Here is a 16,971-nt window from a genome sequence, read left to right as displayed (position 1 = left end):
AGTCTCTGTATTTCTACTTTTCTAGTTTGGTACTTCCGGCTGGTTTCCGCTTGCGTTCACCCAGCTCGGTCCCGTTAGTTCCCGGTTAAATGTTAAACACGGACGGACCTCTGCTGCTCGGTAATCAGCTGCTCCAAGGACCCAAGGGACGGACCCGCCGATTTGTCCGGTGACTCAGCGGACTCAGTAGACACGCACCGACCGGCTGCCCCGCTGCTGGTGCTTCGTTTGTGGGGACAGAGCTGCGTAGGACCGGAGCACCGGTATATATATATACATTGGCGTCTGACACAAATACCCTGACAGTCCACAGGACTATATCAGATTCAGGTGTGTTGACAGACAACGATCCACCTCACACAGAGCTGTGATCATATCTGAACAAGCTGATTCCCCTTTTCTTCGCACAGTGTCAATCACTTCTCCAGCTTTCTGTGCCCTGTTTGCTATCGCAGCAAAATCGCCCATTTCAGCATCAGTTACCACGTCACAGTCCAGGAGTTTGTTCAACAGCTGACAAAGACTTGCTTTAGACACCCTGTCGATGAACTCAGTCCTAGCATACCTCAGCCTCTCTACTGCTGAGACACTTGGAATTGAAGCTGAGACACGTGGAGTTGGCACTGAGACACTTGGACTTGAAGCGGAGACACTTGCAGTTGGAGCTGAGACACTTGGAGTTGGTGCTGAGACATGTGGAGTTGGAGCTGAGGCACCTGGAGTCAGACAGGGACCTGGATCTGGAAGATGAACTAGAGACATGTGTTTAGTAAGCATGATCTGTGCAAATGATCAATGTTGTTGATCAAATGAGACCTGTATACACAGTCGGGATGTCTCGTCAGGTTTGTTTATCTTGGTTCAGGGCTACGTAAAAACTCCTTAGACTAGTAATCCAGTCACAGGAGATCACACCAGGTTGAACACCACTGGAAAATTAATCTAAGACCACTTCTGAACATATTCAGCTCAGATGTGAATTTAACTGACTAGCTCTGACACTGGGACAACAAACAGGAACTTGAACAGGACGCAGAGAACATGAAGTCCATATCTCCTAAGACTATAATCCCTATGGTTTTAGGAGAAGGTTAATTACCTTTAATTGACGGACAAGCTGTTTTTAGATCGGCGGGGCAGAGACGTGAGCTCTCCCCATGCACGGTATTTCTGGGCTTTCCCTCATCAAATACACAATCCAACAACTCCAAAACGCTCTCGTGGACAAGTTGTGACCAGCACATTCACCACGCTATGAAATAATAATGGAACGTTATGAGACAGAGTTGTTTTCAAGGCAAATGCATAGCGGGAACTACATTCCAGACACGGTTGCTCGGCAGAGTGACTTCAAAGGCACAAGTAGTTCCGAGTATTTGCTTCATGTGCTGTATTACATAATAATACATTATTATTGCATAGCGTTGCAAATGTGCAGATCACAACTTGTCCACGCGAGTGTTTTGGGGTTGTTGGATTGTGTAGTCTGATGAGGGACATGTGGGAATTTGCCAAAATGTTGAAATATCCCTTTAAGCTCATTGGTCCTACTCTTTACTGTTTCCCATTAGTTTGACTCTCACTGGTTAGGATGGAAAACATAATAAAAGCAGACAGAAGAAGATCTGAAGCCCAATAAGAACAGAGACACCACTCATCAGCCAGGTTTACATCAAGTAGATGAAGACTTTACCTGGCAGGTGAACTCGACACTTCCACACAGCTGTCTCTGTTTCGTCTCTGACCTCTACATTAGCGATCTCTGTGCTTGAGAACAAAATGATCTGAAACGTTGGGGGGTAATTTGGTCCAAAGTCCAGATCAAAGTTATCTTCCTGAAAACAAACAGCACCTGTGTAAGTTTTTCCCGGTGAGTGACAGCAGTTTAAAGAATCATGTCAGCTTTAGTCTGAAAGACTCACCTCAGGCTGGACGATGTCGGCCTGTGGACAGTGAACAGTGTACGTTTTCTTGGTGACGAGTGTGCAAATGGAAGGTGCCCGGATGAAGACACAATCGTCCTGCCTGGCCTTCACCTTCAACAGTCAGAATGTAGCCCAGAATAATTAAACAGTTCATCACATAGGATATAACAACTCATAATTCATATTTTCCATAGAAATCACTTTAAGTATAATATTTAAAATGGGTAAAATCAATAAAATTTGAGTAGTCTGAAAGAGGAAAATAAGAGAGTTCTGTTGACAGTGTGGTCAAGTATTAGTCAAGTTGAGGTGCATGGTAGCCGATGGAAATGCCTCTGTCGTTTCCGGCTGGTCACATGAGAATTGTTGAGCTGACACCGAGTGTGAGCACACCATTTGTTTCAGTGTGAGGTCTGACGGCTAACGTGTCTTCATGCTTAGGAGCAAATTATTGCTAGGTATGTCCGGTAAGTTTTAATAAGTCAGCTCACGGTTACATCAGTTAGCCCAGATGCTAATTTTCGCCATTGTAAACTGCATTGGCCTATGCTAATACCATTAGCATTGTGTTTATTTTGATACACTTGATCCTATAACTAGGTTTGCTCGGAAATTAGCATGATATATATTTTATTTTATTTTGTTTTATTGTCAGTTTTTTTGTTGAGTGTGATAAGAGATTCTTTGCACCTGACCTTTGCAGAGAGAGAGATCTTAGAGCCGACCTCGGAGCCAACCTAGAGTAATCCAGAGATTTATGATTCCACAGACCGATCGGAGCTCACACTAAACTAATTTAACTAATTAACTAGTTACTAATAGTTAACTAATTAAGAAGTTTTGTATGATTCATTGCATATTTTGTACTGACCCTGGATTCCATTTGTTCAGTTCTTATCACAGTGATGCATACTGATAGGTTTGGACTGAAAATGAAGCAAAGAGAAGCACTAACAGTCTTACCTTATCCAGGTCGACATTTTTTTCCAGCAGAAAAACATTGAGGCTTTGCATCTGTGGCGTGAGGTTTGGTTGTCTGAAAAGCAGAACTTGGCCACAAACAGTTTTCATGTTGTTCCAAATCCTTCGTATAAGCTCCCGAACCCAGACCAGGCCAAAGCGAGAGAGATGAGGTACTGAGATGATCACATGAGTGTCTGTGATGTCCAGTGGTTCGATGAAGCTCATTCCATCATCAGTGATGTGGGCGACAGACAGCAGGCCGTCACAGAGCAGAGCTGTGAAAATACAGAGACAACGACCTCATTACAGCAGTGGCAGTATACATCTGAAATGATGTACACTAAGATTTGGTCAGGAAATTCATCACAGGAAGCTGGAGAGAGATGGTGCTCTGATTTTCAGGACCCCACAACCACACAACTTTCAGGCCATAACAAACACGATCACTCAATCACCTTCCTCTGTTTCACAATGTGGGAGGTGGAGCTGACGGACGGCATCCTCAGGACACTTGATGCTGAACAGCGGCCCTGCAGCCATCTTGCCAGTTGATTGGAGGAGGCTCTCATCCCATTGGACAGTCTTGTAGAACAGATCTGCATCCTGAGCCATAACAAACACCAGTCCAGTTGAGGTACACTGGAACTGGCCTGGACCAGGAGACCTGAACCTGTGGGACACAGAAGACTGAGTGACCACCTCGGACCCTGAGATTAGAAAGGTTCAACTTTGGCCAAAACATTGTGCTCCTTCTTACTTGGCTGACTAGACAGACGTCCATGAGACCAACGCTACGGAGACACATCTGCTGTGGCTTAAGAGAAGCTGTAGAGCAGGGGTCATCAACTATATTTGTTGAAGGGCCAGAATTTTTCTCAACAGACACCTCGGGGGCCGGACATTCAAATAGGCAGAGATTGAAATTAAATTCACCTTTTTGCCTAATAGGCCTAATTTATTTGTTTATATTCTGTTTTACCTGTAGCTCATAATTTTAATTTATACATATCTTTGGTGTTTGGTATGATATAAAATGAAAAATCTTGACAGCTGGACTTTCAGATACTCCGACATGCTGGAGCTTTACACTGCTGACCTGACTTGCCCTGTGATTTTCAGCCTAAATATGAAAGGAGGCTGACAATCGGTTCTGATGATACAAATCAGTAGCCCTGAGTAGTCAGTAGTGTTTCTCTTCTATAATACACATTCTACATCTCGGAGGCGACGTTTTTCCACACATGGACAAAGCTCAGTGGGAAACAGTAGGAGAGACTCAGGCCGAGGGGGAACCGGGACACAACACCGGAGGGAGAAGCAGGTCCGTGCGCCGCAGGACGTGCACAAAAAACAACCGCGTGGCATCAAACACGCGCCGCTACCGCATCGTTTTTGGGTTGTGAGCATGCATGACGCGCATCTACACTGAATGGGTTTGAGTGCGCAAAAGACGCTACATCTGAACGGCCCGTGCACACCCAGTTTAACCAAGGCGGCGGCCAAAACCACCCAGGCAGCTCACCTCTGCAGACAGGCAGGGAAAACCCTGCAGTCCAGCTCCCTAAACTTTCATGCACGGGGCTTTGAGTACCGCGGCGTTTCCTAATCCCAGCACATTGACTTACAGGCACACACTAACACTTTCTTTGAGCGTGTCTGCGTGTCTCCGTGTCCCAGCGCATTGACTTACAGGCGCACACCAACAGAGACGGAGAAATATAATAGCTACTTTTTAACTATCAGAACTCAGTCGCGGGCCTGATTGGAAGGTTCGGCGGGCCGGATTCGGCCCGCGGGCCGCCAGTTGATGATCACTGCTGTAGAGGAAGAGGAAGGTGCTTTGCCTAAAACTGTGTTGAGTGAATTTATCACACGTTTACCTGTATGAGAGTTGTGTAGATTCAGTTTCCAGTTCAGGTGTGAAACTTGACAGCTGCAATTCAAAGTGAAATAACATGAGCTGGTTTAGTACAAAACAGTTCCACAGTCCTCAGTGTCCTGAGACACAGGGATTTGATGCCATTGTAAAAATTTACAGACTGCATCTGAGTGGTTAAAGCAGCAGGTTCTGCAGACAAACGACAAATGTTTTATCACCAAGACCAAAATCTAATCAGTTCATCTTGGAGGCCATGTGAATATTAATACAACATTTTAGATATCATGTCCACAGGAGTGACGTGGATGGACAAAACAATACACCATTAAAAAAATCTAAGGAGGGGCACATGGGTGTTTGACCAGCCAGTCTACATTTGTTTTGAGGACTTAGAGAAGGCTTAGGAACATGTCCCTGGAAACTCTGTGATATGTCCTGCATTACTTTGAGGCAATTCTGCTACAAACTATTCAGTCCATGTGTACAACCAAAGAGAGAGCTATGTCTCTCAGCACAAACACACATTTACAGTGCAAGTTGGACGCCAAGGTCTTCCCTTGTCCTCAAACCCTTTTATTGTATTCATCGACAGGTAGAAGAGCATGCCTATTTTGGGAAGCAGATATTTAGGAGGAGAATCCGCAGCTCCAAGTCTGAAGCCATGGTTCTCAGCCAGAACACATTGGACTGCTCTCTCCGGGTCGGGGGTGTGTTGCTGCCCTAATTGAAGGAGTTCAAGTTTCTTGGGGTCTTGTTCATGAGTGAAGGTAGGATGTAGTGGGAGATCAACAGATGGATCAGGATGACTGGAGCCCTCTGTCTAACCTGCTGTCACTGAGCCCTGGCCCAGGATAAGCAAAAGAACATGGATATGATCACTATTATGGAATATCAGGATACAGTGTTTTTCCTCTTACCTTCAGCTTTGAGTCATCCTCAGAGACTTTCAGGGTTGGGTCATCCTCAGACACTTTCAGCTTTGTCTCTGCTCTGTTTGGGTCCAGTTTGACATAAGACACACCTGTTGGGAGGAGAAGAAACAAGACACATATCAGAAATCAGCATTTGCTGATCCTTTCTTCATCATAAGTCAGAGATGATCTCCACTTGGTGTTACGGCCCCAGGCCGCAACCTCTTCTCTCTCCCCTCCACTCCTTTCTGCTCCTGTGTTTCTCGCCTCCTCTCCGGTACTATTACCTGTCCAGGTGTTCCTGATCAGAGTGAGCCTAGCACTACGCAGGGCTGGGGGCGGAGTCTCGGCTTTAAGAGGGGATCTGTACCTGGCTGTCATTCTCTCTCTCTGGATCGCGCAGTCTGGGTCTGACTGCTGGCGTGGCGTGCTGTGCCTTGGAGCACTCGGTAGTGGTGGGCCAGGGTCAAGATTCAACACTGATTCTGCCATTTGCATACACTTGAGGTTAATTCTGTGTATTAGTTTCCACTAGGCGTTTCTGAGGAGACTGCCTTTGTATTTTGGTTTTAGTTAGTTAGACTAGAGCTCCTTTTGTTTCATTGTATTTCTTTTGATTTAGAAAAACCAGCAGAGAGAGTTTAGTTTAGAGGAGAGCACTTTGGCACTACAGGGGTGTTTTGACTGCACCATTTGGTCTGTGTTTGAGGAATCATCCAACAGCATTGATGAACTGGCAGATGTAGTGTGCAGCTACATATCCTTTTGCACTGACAGCGTGATCCCACATAAAAAGGTTTTTTCCTATCCGAACAGCAAACCATGGATAACGAAGGAACTAAAAAGCCTACTTAGAGAAAAAAAGACTGTCTTCAAGAGTGGTGACAAGGCCGCATATGCACAAATTAGAAAAGTTGTTAGAGCCGAGATCATAAAGGCGAAAAGTGCCTATAAAGAAAAAATTGAATCCAAACTGTATGATTCTGATCTCAAGTCTGTGTGGAATGGCATGAAATTGATGACAGGCCTACAGAAATGTAATAATAATTCTGTCTCTTTGAATGGCTTTACTTCCAACATGCAGCTTGCAGACGAGCTAAATAAATTTTATTTGAGATTTAATGTAGATGTTTTTAATGATAAGATAAGTAACATGAGAGAGCTTGTCAGAGACACTTCTGCCCCTGACATTGACCTGTCCTATGTCACCAACCTTCTTAAACAAACTAAAGTAAATAAGAGCCCGGGGCCAGACAATATTAGTGGCAGAGTGCTCAAGTCCTGTGCCTCGCAACTTAGTGGAATTTTAAAAGTTATCTTCACTCAGTCTCTCCAGCTGCAGACCGTTCCTAAGGTGTGGAAACATGCAACTATTGTCCCCGTGGCTAAAATAAAAAGCCCCAAAGTCTTAAATGACTTCCGACCAATAGCTCTCACCTCTTTGGTGATGAAGGTCTTTGAAAAGCTAGTTAAGAAGGAAGTACTGAAGCAGGTCAATGGCCTCCTAGATCCTCTGCAGTTTGCCTACCAGGCAGGTAGGGGTGTGGAAGATGCAACTCTGTTTTTAATAAATGTCTTAGTTAAACATCTGGAGGCCCCTAAGACACATGCAAGGCTTTTGTTTGTCGACTTTTCGTCGGCATTCAATACCATCCAGCCCTATCTTCTTGCAGAGAAACTTACTTTGCATTTTAATCTGAACCCAAATCTTGTTGGCTGGTTACTGGACTTTTTGTTAGATCGATCACAATGTGTGAGAGTCAATGGTGTGTTATCATCTAAGTTATTGTCTTCAACGGGTTCCCCACAGGGCTGCGTCCTGTCCTCACTGCTTTTTATTCTGTACACAAACTCCTGTAGGAGTACATATGAGAACAGGCATATCCTGAAGTTCGCTGATGACTCTGTCATAATAAGTCTTTTAAAGGACAGTGAAACTGAGCATGGTACTGTGGTAGATGATTTTATAACATGGTGCAATGATTTCTTCTTGTCAATCAATGTGCTAAAAACAAAAGACATGCTTATTGATTTCCGAAAATCCCAACCTATCACTCCTCGGACAATCATTCAGGACAAGGAGGTTGAGATTGTATCAGAATATAAATATTTAGGGACTCTCATCGACAATAAGCTGAGTTTTGAAGCAAATACAGATGTAGTATGTAAAAAGGTTCAGCAGCGCCTGTTCTTTTTAAGAAAATTGAATTCATTCAAAGTCTGCAATATTTTAATGACCTTATTCTATCAATGTTTTATCGAGTCTGTTCTAACTTATTGCTGTGTAGCCTGGTTTGGATTCCTCACCCTGTCCAACAAAAACAGGCTAGCAAGGCTTACCAAAGTGGCAAGCAAGGTGATCGGGGTGCAGCAAGCCCAGCTTCAGGACATCTATCTCAAGCGAATATGGTCCAAAGCTAAACTTATTATTGACTGTCCTGTTCACCCGCTTTATAAGGAGTTTGACCTCCTTCCATCTGGACGCCGTTTTAGGATGCCCAAGACCAGAACGCGGCGTGCCAGGGTCTCCTTTATCCCTGCTGCTATAGACAGGCTTAATCTCTTGGGCTAGGCTTGGTTATCCTCCCGGGCCTCTGCACTTGAATGCACTTGGGTATTAAATGTTGTTTATCTTATTTTATTTTTATTTTTATTTCCAGTTCTTGCAGCACTATGCACTTTAATGCACTGTGTGGACTGTTTGCATTCTTACTTGCGCAGAGCATTATGCATTATGTATTATGTATGCTATTATTATTATTATTGTTGTCAACGGTAATTTATTGGTAGTGTGTTTCTATTGCTCGTGCTGTTTTTTGATGTGCTGCTGCACTATGGTGTGCCTGGTGACATGTTGATGTCTTGGATGCTGTTTTTTGTCTTGTGTCTGTAGTGCCTGCTGCAAACCCAATTTCCCTCGGGATATTAATAAAAACTGAACTGAACTGATCTTTTGGGTTTGTTCTTTTCTTTGTTTTCACAGCTCCCCATCCGGTCCACTCACACCGACGTGTTACCTTTTTGTTACTGCCTATCTTGTTTACTGAAAGAACTGTTAACAATAAACAACAGTTGGCAACAAACCATTTACATTCTGGTTCTTTATGTATGTCCCTTTTCCCCGCACGAGCTGGGACGTAACACTTGGCCATATGGTTCATATTGCTTTCAGTCGATTCATTAATATGCACATAAACTGTATGTAGTGGATCAATTTGAAAGGTCCAGATTCCCACCAAGCAAACTCAGCTTAGACTTCTGTAAGAACTGAGCAGATGTTTTCCAGCAGTTCAAACCATATGTAACTCAAAAAAATTTGAAATCAAATGAGCCCAAACTCATTTCAGTCGGACTGATGAAGAGGAGAGAGTGTTTCAGTACTCACAGGTTTTGTCTCTGGAAGCTTTTATCACCTCGTACTCACAGATCCTATAGGAATAAACACAACAGCAGTCAGAAAAAAATGATCAGGTTTTGTTTGAGTTTGTTTCATTAAACCAAACTGTGATGATCTCAGGTCAGACGAGTTTTAACTGATCTGGTATCATTAAATTGGATTGGAGTAGTCGGGTTAAATGTTATCTTGTACATTTAGCCCACGTTACCCCATTAAAATCTTAATGATCCCTAGCGATTTAGAAACTTTATCACTTCCAACTAAAAAAAAACATGCAGTGCAATTGTGAATGCAGGAAGAAAAATCATTGATGCCTCACTCCTGGACATCTACAACACCTGTCAAAATAATCTACATTGCGAATGACAACACTGATGACAGCAGCATGGACTGACCCATCCCTCTACTAACCCCAGAGTCTCCAGTCTACAGTGTGGATTCTCCAGAAAACCACTCAGATCCTTCACTCCTGAATCCTGCAGTTCATTGTAGCTCATGTCCAGGTGTCTCAAGTGGGAGGGGTTGGACTTCAATGCTGCGGCCAGAGAAGAACAGCTGATCTCTGACAAACTGCAGCGCTCCAATCTGAATAAAGAATTAAAAGACGTGAGTTGAGGACAAAGTTCCTTGGTGACAGCGTTCACTGTCTCATAATCATGTTCAGAGCTGAAGACGGTCTAGAAAGAACAGGTATTGAAAATGAAAGTCAAACAGCTGAAGCAACCGGAAGCAGGTTAAAACAGTCATATCAAGATGGAGAAAACAGCTTATTTATATTAATCAGAGCCTGCTGCTGCTGCCAGCTCCACCTGTGGCTCTATGCAAACTCAAGTTGTTGACTCACATTGGTCAGAGATTCTATAACAAAGGTCACGTTTTCAAAGACAACAAACATGTGAGGCTCAACTTGTCACCATGACGACCCTCAGTGTGAATCAGTATAATATCTGCCTCATGCCTGCAGGTTGGTGTCGACACAACTTTCCCATCACATTCATCTCAGCACTAAAGTAAAACATGGAGTCTGACCTCAGAGTCTCCAGTCTACAGTCTGGACTCTCCAGAAAACCATTCAGATCCTTCACTCCTGAATCCTGCAGGTTGTTTCCACTCAGGTCCAGGTGTCTCAGGTGGGAGGGGTTGGACTTCAGAGCTGAGACCAGAGAAGAACAGCTGATCTTTGACAAACTGCACCACTTCAACCTGAATAAAGAATAACAGAAGATACTTTTATTGATAATTGATCAGATTAATCTAATCAATGATCAGTATCTGATCAATGACTAGAATGATTCATTTATATGTGGACTGCATTCATGAGGTGGTTTGCATTGACCATTTATCATTAAAAAAGGATGTGTACGGGGAGGGATATGAAGCTGATTCAGGTACACACACTTGTACTACAGCAAAGTCTGGAACTATGGACTTGAGTGATTTTATTTTCAACACTGATCAGATATGTTTGACTAATCACTAACTACACACAGTCAAACAGTAGAACACACACACACACAAGCACACACAACTGTGTGAGTTGTGAACGTTGAAGTGAAGTGATCAGACTATTGATTATTGAGGTGGACGAAGTGAAATGAGTTGAAAGTGAAGAATCACTCTCAGTGTGAGAGAAGAACAACTGGAAACATGAAACAACAACCAGTACAAACGTCCTTCATTCATGACATCAAAGTCAATGATTCAAGTTCTGAGTGAATATCAATCAGATTCAGTTGTGGATCAAAGATCCAAGATCTTATCCTAACCTCAGAGTCTCCAGTCTACAGTCTGGACTCTCCAGAACACCACTCAGATCTGTCACCCCTGAATCCTCCAGGTTGTTGAAGCTCAGGTCCAGGTGTCTCAGGTGGGAGGGGTTGGACTTCAGAGCTGAGCCCAGAGAAGAACAGCTGATCTCTGACAAATTGCAGCTCATCAATCTGAATAAAGAATAAAAGAAGTGAGTTGAAGATGGACTTCATTGTTGACCGTGTTCAATGTCTCATCATCTGTTCAGAGCTGAAGAAGGTTGTGCAGTCACATTTATCAGAGATCTGCTGACGATGCTTTTAAAGTTTTTAAAGACAAAACATGTGAGGCTGAACTCTGGTGACATGACAACAAACAAACAAACAAACAAAAACACATGTTCAATGAAGCAGCTGATGAAGCTCAGAGACAGAAAAACATGCTGACTGACTTCACATATTTAACCTGCTCCAACTTCCTCAAAGTGCTGAAACCAGCACACACACAACTTATTATGACATGTTGGCTTTGAATATTTCATGACAAACAGCACAGAGCCTCAGGAAAGAGGTGGAGCCACCAGCTATTGATTTGGGTTATATCAGCCTCATTTCTGCATCACAGCACAGAAATAAAACAGAGTCTGACCTCAGAGTCTCCAGTCTACAGTCTGGATTCTCCAGAAAACCACTCAGATCCTCCACTCCTGAATCCTGTAGGTCATTTCCACTCAGGTCCAGGTGTCTCAGGGTGGAGGGGTTGGACTTTAGAGCTGAGACCAGAGAAGAACAGCTGTTCTTTGACAACCTGCAGCGCTCCAATCTGAATAGAAGATAAAAGAAGATAACTTCATTGATAAATGATCAGAGGCTGCTTTACAGACAGTGTGGGCAGGAACTAAACCTCCTAACCCTTTAATGTCAATTTGACCATGAGCTGAAAGTTCCACGTTGATGTCAATGAGCCATCAGTGTATCCACAGTGGAGATCAGACTAAGTGCTCATCAAACTCCAGCTCAGTCATCATCACACTTCTATCAGCTTAAAGCAGAAGTAAGCGGAATGTTTGTGTTGATATAAGTCTTAAATAATTATATCTTCCGACAGCAGTGACTTATATAGAGTGTTTGGTCCGAAACACGGGTCTGTCACTGTCAGTCACTCTGCTCTGCTGTAAGCCGAGGAGAAAACTTTCCTTGTATCCTACAACCTTTATCCAATGAGGAGAGAGAACGGCATAAAGGGGCGGTCCTCTCTGTGTGTGCAGCCAAGGGATGAGCGTGCATGCGGTGGCGAAGGGACGAGGGCGGGGACTGCTAACTCCATCGGCTGACAGGAAGTTAGCCAAAACGACCGGATCGCTTACTTCTGCTTTACGTAATACAGGGTCATAATCAGTCACTGCTTTAAGCCGTTTTCCCACTAAAATTAGCGGGTCGACGCAGGTTTTTTAAACGCGGGTCGACCCGCTAACAATCGGCATTTGGCCCCTTTCCCATTGACCAAAATGAGCCGAGTCTCCCCCCCCCCCCGCTGAGGGATCAGACAGAGCATAAACCAGTCGCCCCGCTCTCATCCGCGGTGCAAGAGACACACACAGTCATGCCACAGCCGCCCGCCGCGGAGTGTCCGTCCGCCGAGGCAGACTCTCTGGCTGGCTGACCTGAGCACCAGGACCGCGAAGGACAGAGAGTCTGCTGCGGCCGGATGACGGACGTCCGCGGCACAACACGTCAGTTAAACAGACTGTCGCTTCTTTTCTTTTCTTTTTTTCTATCGTTTTTGGTCAGTGTTCTCTGATGTTTTGATCCCAGTCTCGGATGAGAGCAGAGCGGAGCAGAGCTTTGTTTTGGTACGTGATATGAGACGCGACCGGCGCGATGACGTGGCGTCACGTAATGTTCAGTGTCATCACGTAAATTAGCGGGTTGACGCGGGTCTGGCGTTCCCACTGCAAGCCGTTCGGAGCCGAGCCGATTAAAGGCGATTTTAACCCGCGTCGACGCGGGTCATTGCGCCTTTCCCACTGCCACCAAAAGCCGATTGTTAGCGGGTTTAAACGGGTTTTTTGGCCAGTGGGAAAGGGGTATTTGTCTCACAAATATTGACACCAATGACAAACTGAACCTTCACACTGACTATGGGCAGACGTCCAGTGAACTGACCTCAGAGTCTCCAGTTTACAGTTTGGACTCTCCAATCCAGCACACAAAACCTTCACTGCTGAATCTTCCAGATAGTTGTTACTCAGGTCGAGTTCTGTCAGATGGGAGGGGTTGGACTTCAGAGCTGAGGCCACGACTTCACAGTGAGTGGCTGAGAGTCCACAGCCAACAAGTCTATGAAGAGAGAAAATCGGTCAGAATTAAATCAGATTAACACTGTAGTAAAAACACAGTTGATGACAGGACATAATGTCCTGTTCTGTGATCTGTGGTTCTCGGAATCTCTGTTACAGTTAGTTTGATCATGAACCATCATCAGTGTAATCAGAATGATCATGTCTGGACTCACCGAGCCTTTCTGCAGTTCCTCACAGCTGGGATCAGTCTCAATCGTCCCTGATTTGATGTGTTGTACATCTTCAGGTCTAATTCGTCCAGAACCTGCTCTGACACCTGCAGCATGTAGGCTAGAGCTGAACACTGGATCTCAGAGAGTTTCTTCTCTGATCTGTTCTCTGACTTTAGGAACTGTTGGATCTCCTGATGAACTGACTGGTCGTTCATCTCTGTCAGACAGTGGAAGATGTTGATGCTTCTATCAGGAGACATAAAATAACCCTCCATCTCCTTCAGGTTGTTGATGGCTCTCTGGATGATTTCTGGACTGTCCTTTCTCAGACACAGCAGACCTCCTAACAGCCTCTGGTTGGACTTCAGAGAGAGACCATGTAGGAAGCGAACAAACAGGTCCAGGTGACCATTTTTACTCATAAGGGATTTCTCCATGGCTCTCTCCAGGAATTCATCGAGGGTCAAATCAACATGTGTTCTTAGGAAGTTCTCCAGGACCTCTGGCTTCCTGTTGGTGAAACAGTGGAACATGTAGACTGCAGCCAGAAACTCCTGAACACTCAGATGAACAAAGCAGTAAACTGTTTTCTGAAAGATCACACTCTCTCTTTTGAAGATCTCAGTGCAGAGTCCTGAGTTCACCAAGGCCTCTGTGACATCCAGACCACACTGCTCCAGGTCTTCTTGGTAGAACATGATGTTTCCTTCCTCCAGCTGTTCAAACGCTAGCCTCCCCAGCTTCAGAAGAACTTCCCTGTCGGCCTCCATCAGCTCCTGTGGACTTGTCCCATGTCCCCCACCATATTTGTTCTTCTTCCTGTTTGTCTGGACCAGCAGGAAGTGTGAGAACAGGTCAGTCGTGGTCTTGGGCAGCTCTCTTCTTTGGTCTGTGGTCAACATGTGCTCCAGAACTGTAGCACTGATCCAGCAGAAGACTGGGACTTGACACATGATGTGGAGGGACCTGGACGTCTTGATGTGTGAGATCATTCTTGTGGACACCTCTTCCTCATTGGACCTCCTCCTGAAGTACTCCTCTATCTGAGCGTTAGTGAAGCCTCGCACCTCTGTTACCCTGTCAACGCATGTAGGAGGGATCTGATTGGCTGCTGCAGGTCTGGAGGTGATCCAGACCAGAGCTGAGGGAAGCAGATTCCCCTGGATGAGGTTTGTCAGCAGCACGTTGACTGATGACGTCTGTGTGACATCAGACACAACCTCCCTGTTGTTGAAGTCCAGTGACAGTCGGCTTTCATCCAGGCCGTCAAAGATGAAGAGAAGTTTACAGACAGCCAGCTGCTCTGCTGTGACCTTCTGTAATGTTGGATGGAAAACATGGAGCAGCCTGAGAAGACTGAACTGCTGATCTCTGATCAGGTTCAGTTCCCTGAATGAAAGCAGAACCAGCAGACTGACATCTTGGTTCTCCAAGCCCTCGGCCCAGTCCAGAGTGAACTTCTGCACCGAGAAGGTTTTTCCGATGCCAGCGACACCGTTGGTCAGAACCACTCTGATGGGTCTTTGTTGGACAGGTGAGACTGTAGAGACATCGTCTCTCTGTTGGACAAGTAGGTCCTCAAAGATGTCTTTGCACTTGATTGGAGTGTCAAGGAGGATCTCCTTCTTGGATGTGATCTCCAGCTGTCTCACCTCATGTTGGGTATTAACCTCTTCACTCTGTCCTTCTGTGATGTAGAGCTCAGTGTAGATCCTGTTGAGGAGGGTTCCACTTCCTGTTCCATCTGTTCCTTCAGTCACTCGTTCACATCTTCTCGTTAGACTGCTCTTATGTTGATCTAAAACCTCCTGCAGACCACAATCTGCTGAGAGAAAAGAGAGAGAGAGTCAGACTGAAGACAGAGTCTGACAACCTGAACTGATTATTTTCATCAGCTACCAAAAAAGATGCAAAGGCAAATAACTCTGAATGCTCGAAAACATTTAATAACCTGGACCACAGGCTTTTTTTTTCTGCCGCGGTCCGGCTGAGAATTAATGTTCATGAGTCTGGCCACTTCAGGTCCAGGCTTCAACACCTGCGGATTGGACTGGGTCGGGTCTTGGAGAACTCTGGTACAAATGGGGCGGGGGGGGGGGGCGGACTGATGGACCATGTACTGAGATGGTGCCAGGACTGATGGACCATGTCATGGTTCATGTCTGTGTGCTATCCAGCTAGAGCAGTGGTTCTCAACCTTTTTGGGGTCCTGCATATTTTTGATCGACCCTGAGGACCCCCCCCCCCACCTCCCCCATTTGATGGAAAACAGCGGAAACTGCATTTAAAATTGCATTATGGCATTTATTTACTCTTTGAGGCAATTATGAGCTCTCAGTTGTAACTTCCAGAACAAAAAATCCTACTAATGCAGTGGCTTGTTGGCGTAATGTAACACAACAGCATAGTTATACAGTTTCCAGAAATATGTAACAAAACAGGATATCTAGGGGTAGGCAAATATATTTGTCGAAGGGCCAGAATTTTTCTCAACAGACACCTTGCAGGCCGGACATTCAAATAGGCCTAGATTGAAATTAAATTCACCTTTTTGCCTAATAATTTGGTTGTTTTTTTGTTTTTGTTTCATTTTACTTGTGCACATCATTTTCATTTATACATTTGGTGTTTTGTATGATATAAAATGAAAAATCTCATCCATCTCATCATTTACATATCATGCTGGAGCTTTACACTGCTGACTTGTATCCTGAGACATGCCCTGTGTTTTCATCTTAAATATGCAAGGAGGCTGACCATCACAGGACAGGTCTGTCAAGTCGTTGGTCCTGACATGCGTGTTTCTCTTCTATAACACACATTCTACATCTCAGAGGCGAAGTCTTTCCACGCATGGTCTTCCTTCACCTTTCAAACGAGGCAGAGCAGTAGGAGAGATACAGGCCTAAGGCACCGGGACACAACACCGGGGGAGAAGCAGGTCTGTGCAGATGTGCGCCGCGAACGTGCACGGAAAAACAACCGTGTCGCATCAAATGTGCGCCGCTACAGCTTTTGAGTTGTGAGCGCGCATGACACGCGTCTACATTGAATGGGTTTTGAGCGCGCAAAAAAATCTGCTTCATCTGAATGGCCCCCCATACACGATGCACACACGGTTGAACCAAGGCGGCGGCCAAAATCACCCATAGCCTTTACAGACAGGCAGGGAAAACTGCAGTCCAGCCGGCTCCCCAAACTTTCGCGCATGGTGATTTGGGTACCGCGTTTCCTTATCCCAGTGCAGGGACTCACAGGCACACACAAACACTTTGAGCGTGTTTCCGTGTCCCAGCGCATTGACTTACAGGCGCACTCAGAGACCAAGAAATACAGTAGCCTACGTTAACTATTAGAACTCAGTCGCAGGCCGGATTGGACGGTTCGGCGGATACTTTCACTGACCCCTTGCAATTACACCACGGACCACTAGGGGTCAGTTGACCCCTGGTTGAGAACCACTCAGCTAGAGGCCATTGCAAAAAACGGTTAGTTATGATTTGTTCATAAATTTCATTCATATCACAAATACCTTCTGGTTTTACATGCCTAATAAATGCTTACTAAGGTCTGCATTTTAGGACAACTGTGTGGTTATTGGGCAAATAAAATACAACAGCTACAATGACTTGC

General features: G+C 45.0%; 1 protein-coding gene across 1 annotated transcript; it reads right to left on the bottom strand.

Annotated features, from left to right (window-relative positions):
* Positions 1-315: 315 nt before the first annotated feature.
* Positions 316-16,057, bottom strand: LOC310984707 (uncharacterized protein; the record flags this gene model as incomplete). The annotated part of the gene is made up of 15 exons (XM_083970021.1): positions 316-752; positions 1,694-1,835; positions 1,923-2,036; positions 2,889-3,163; positions 3,344-3,558; positions 4,769-4,821; positions 5,685-5,788; positions 9,064-9,107; positions 9,487-9,660; positions 10,105-10,278; positions 10,842-11,015; positions 11,473-11,646; positions 12,990-13,163; positions 13,339-15,160; positions 16,042-16,057. 15 exons carry the CDS (start codon positions 16,055-16,057, stop codon positions 316-318), a joined length of 4,092 nt encoding a protein of 1,363 aa, XP_083826147.1.
* Between the last annotated feature and the right edge of the window lie 914 nt (positions 16,058-16,971).

This window comes from Trachurus trachurus, assembly GCF_905171665.1.
Source record: "Trachurus trachurus genome assembly, chromosome: 4".
In the NCBI taxonomy this organism is placed as follows: Eukaryota; Metazoa; Chordata; class Actinopteri; order Carangiformes; family Carangidae; genus Trachurus; species Trachurus trachurus.
This window is presented reverse-complemented; position numbering and strand designations above follow the sequence as displayed.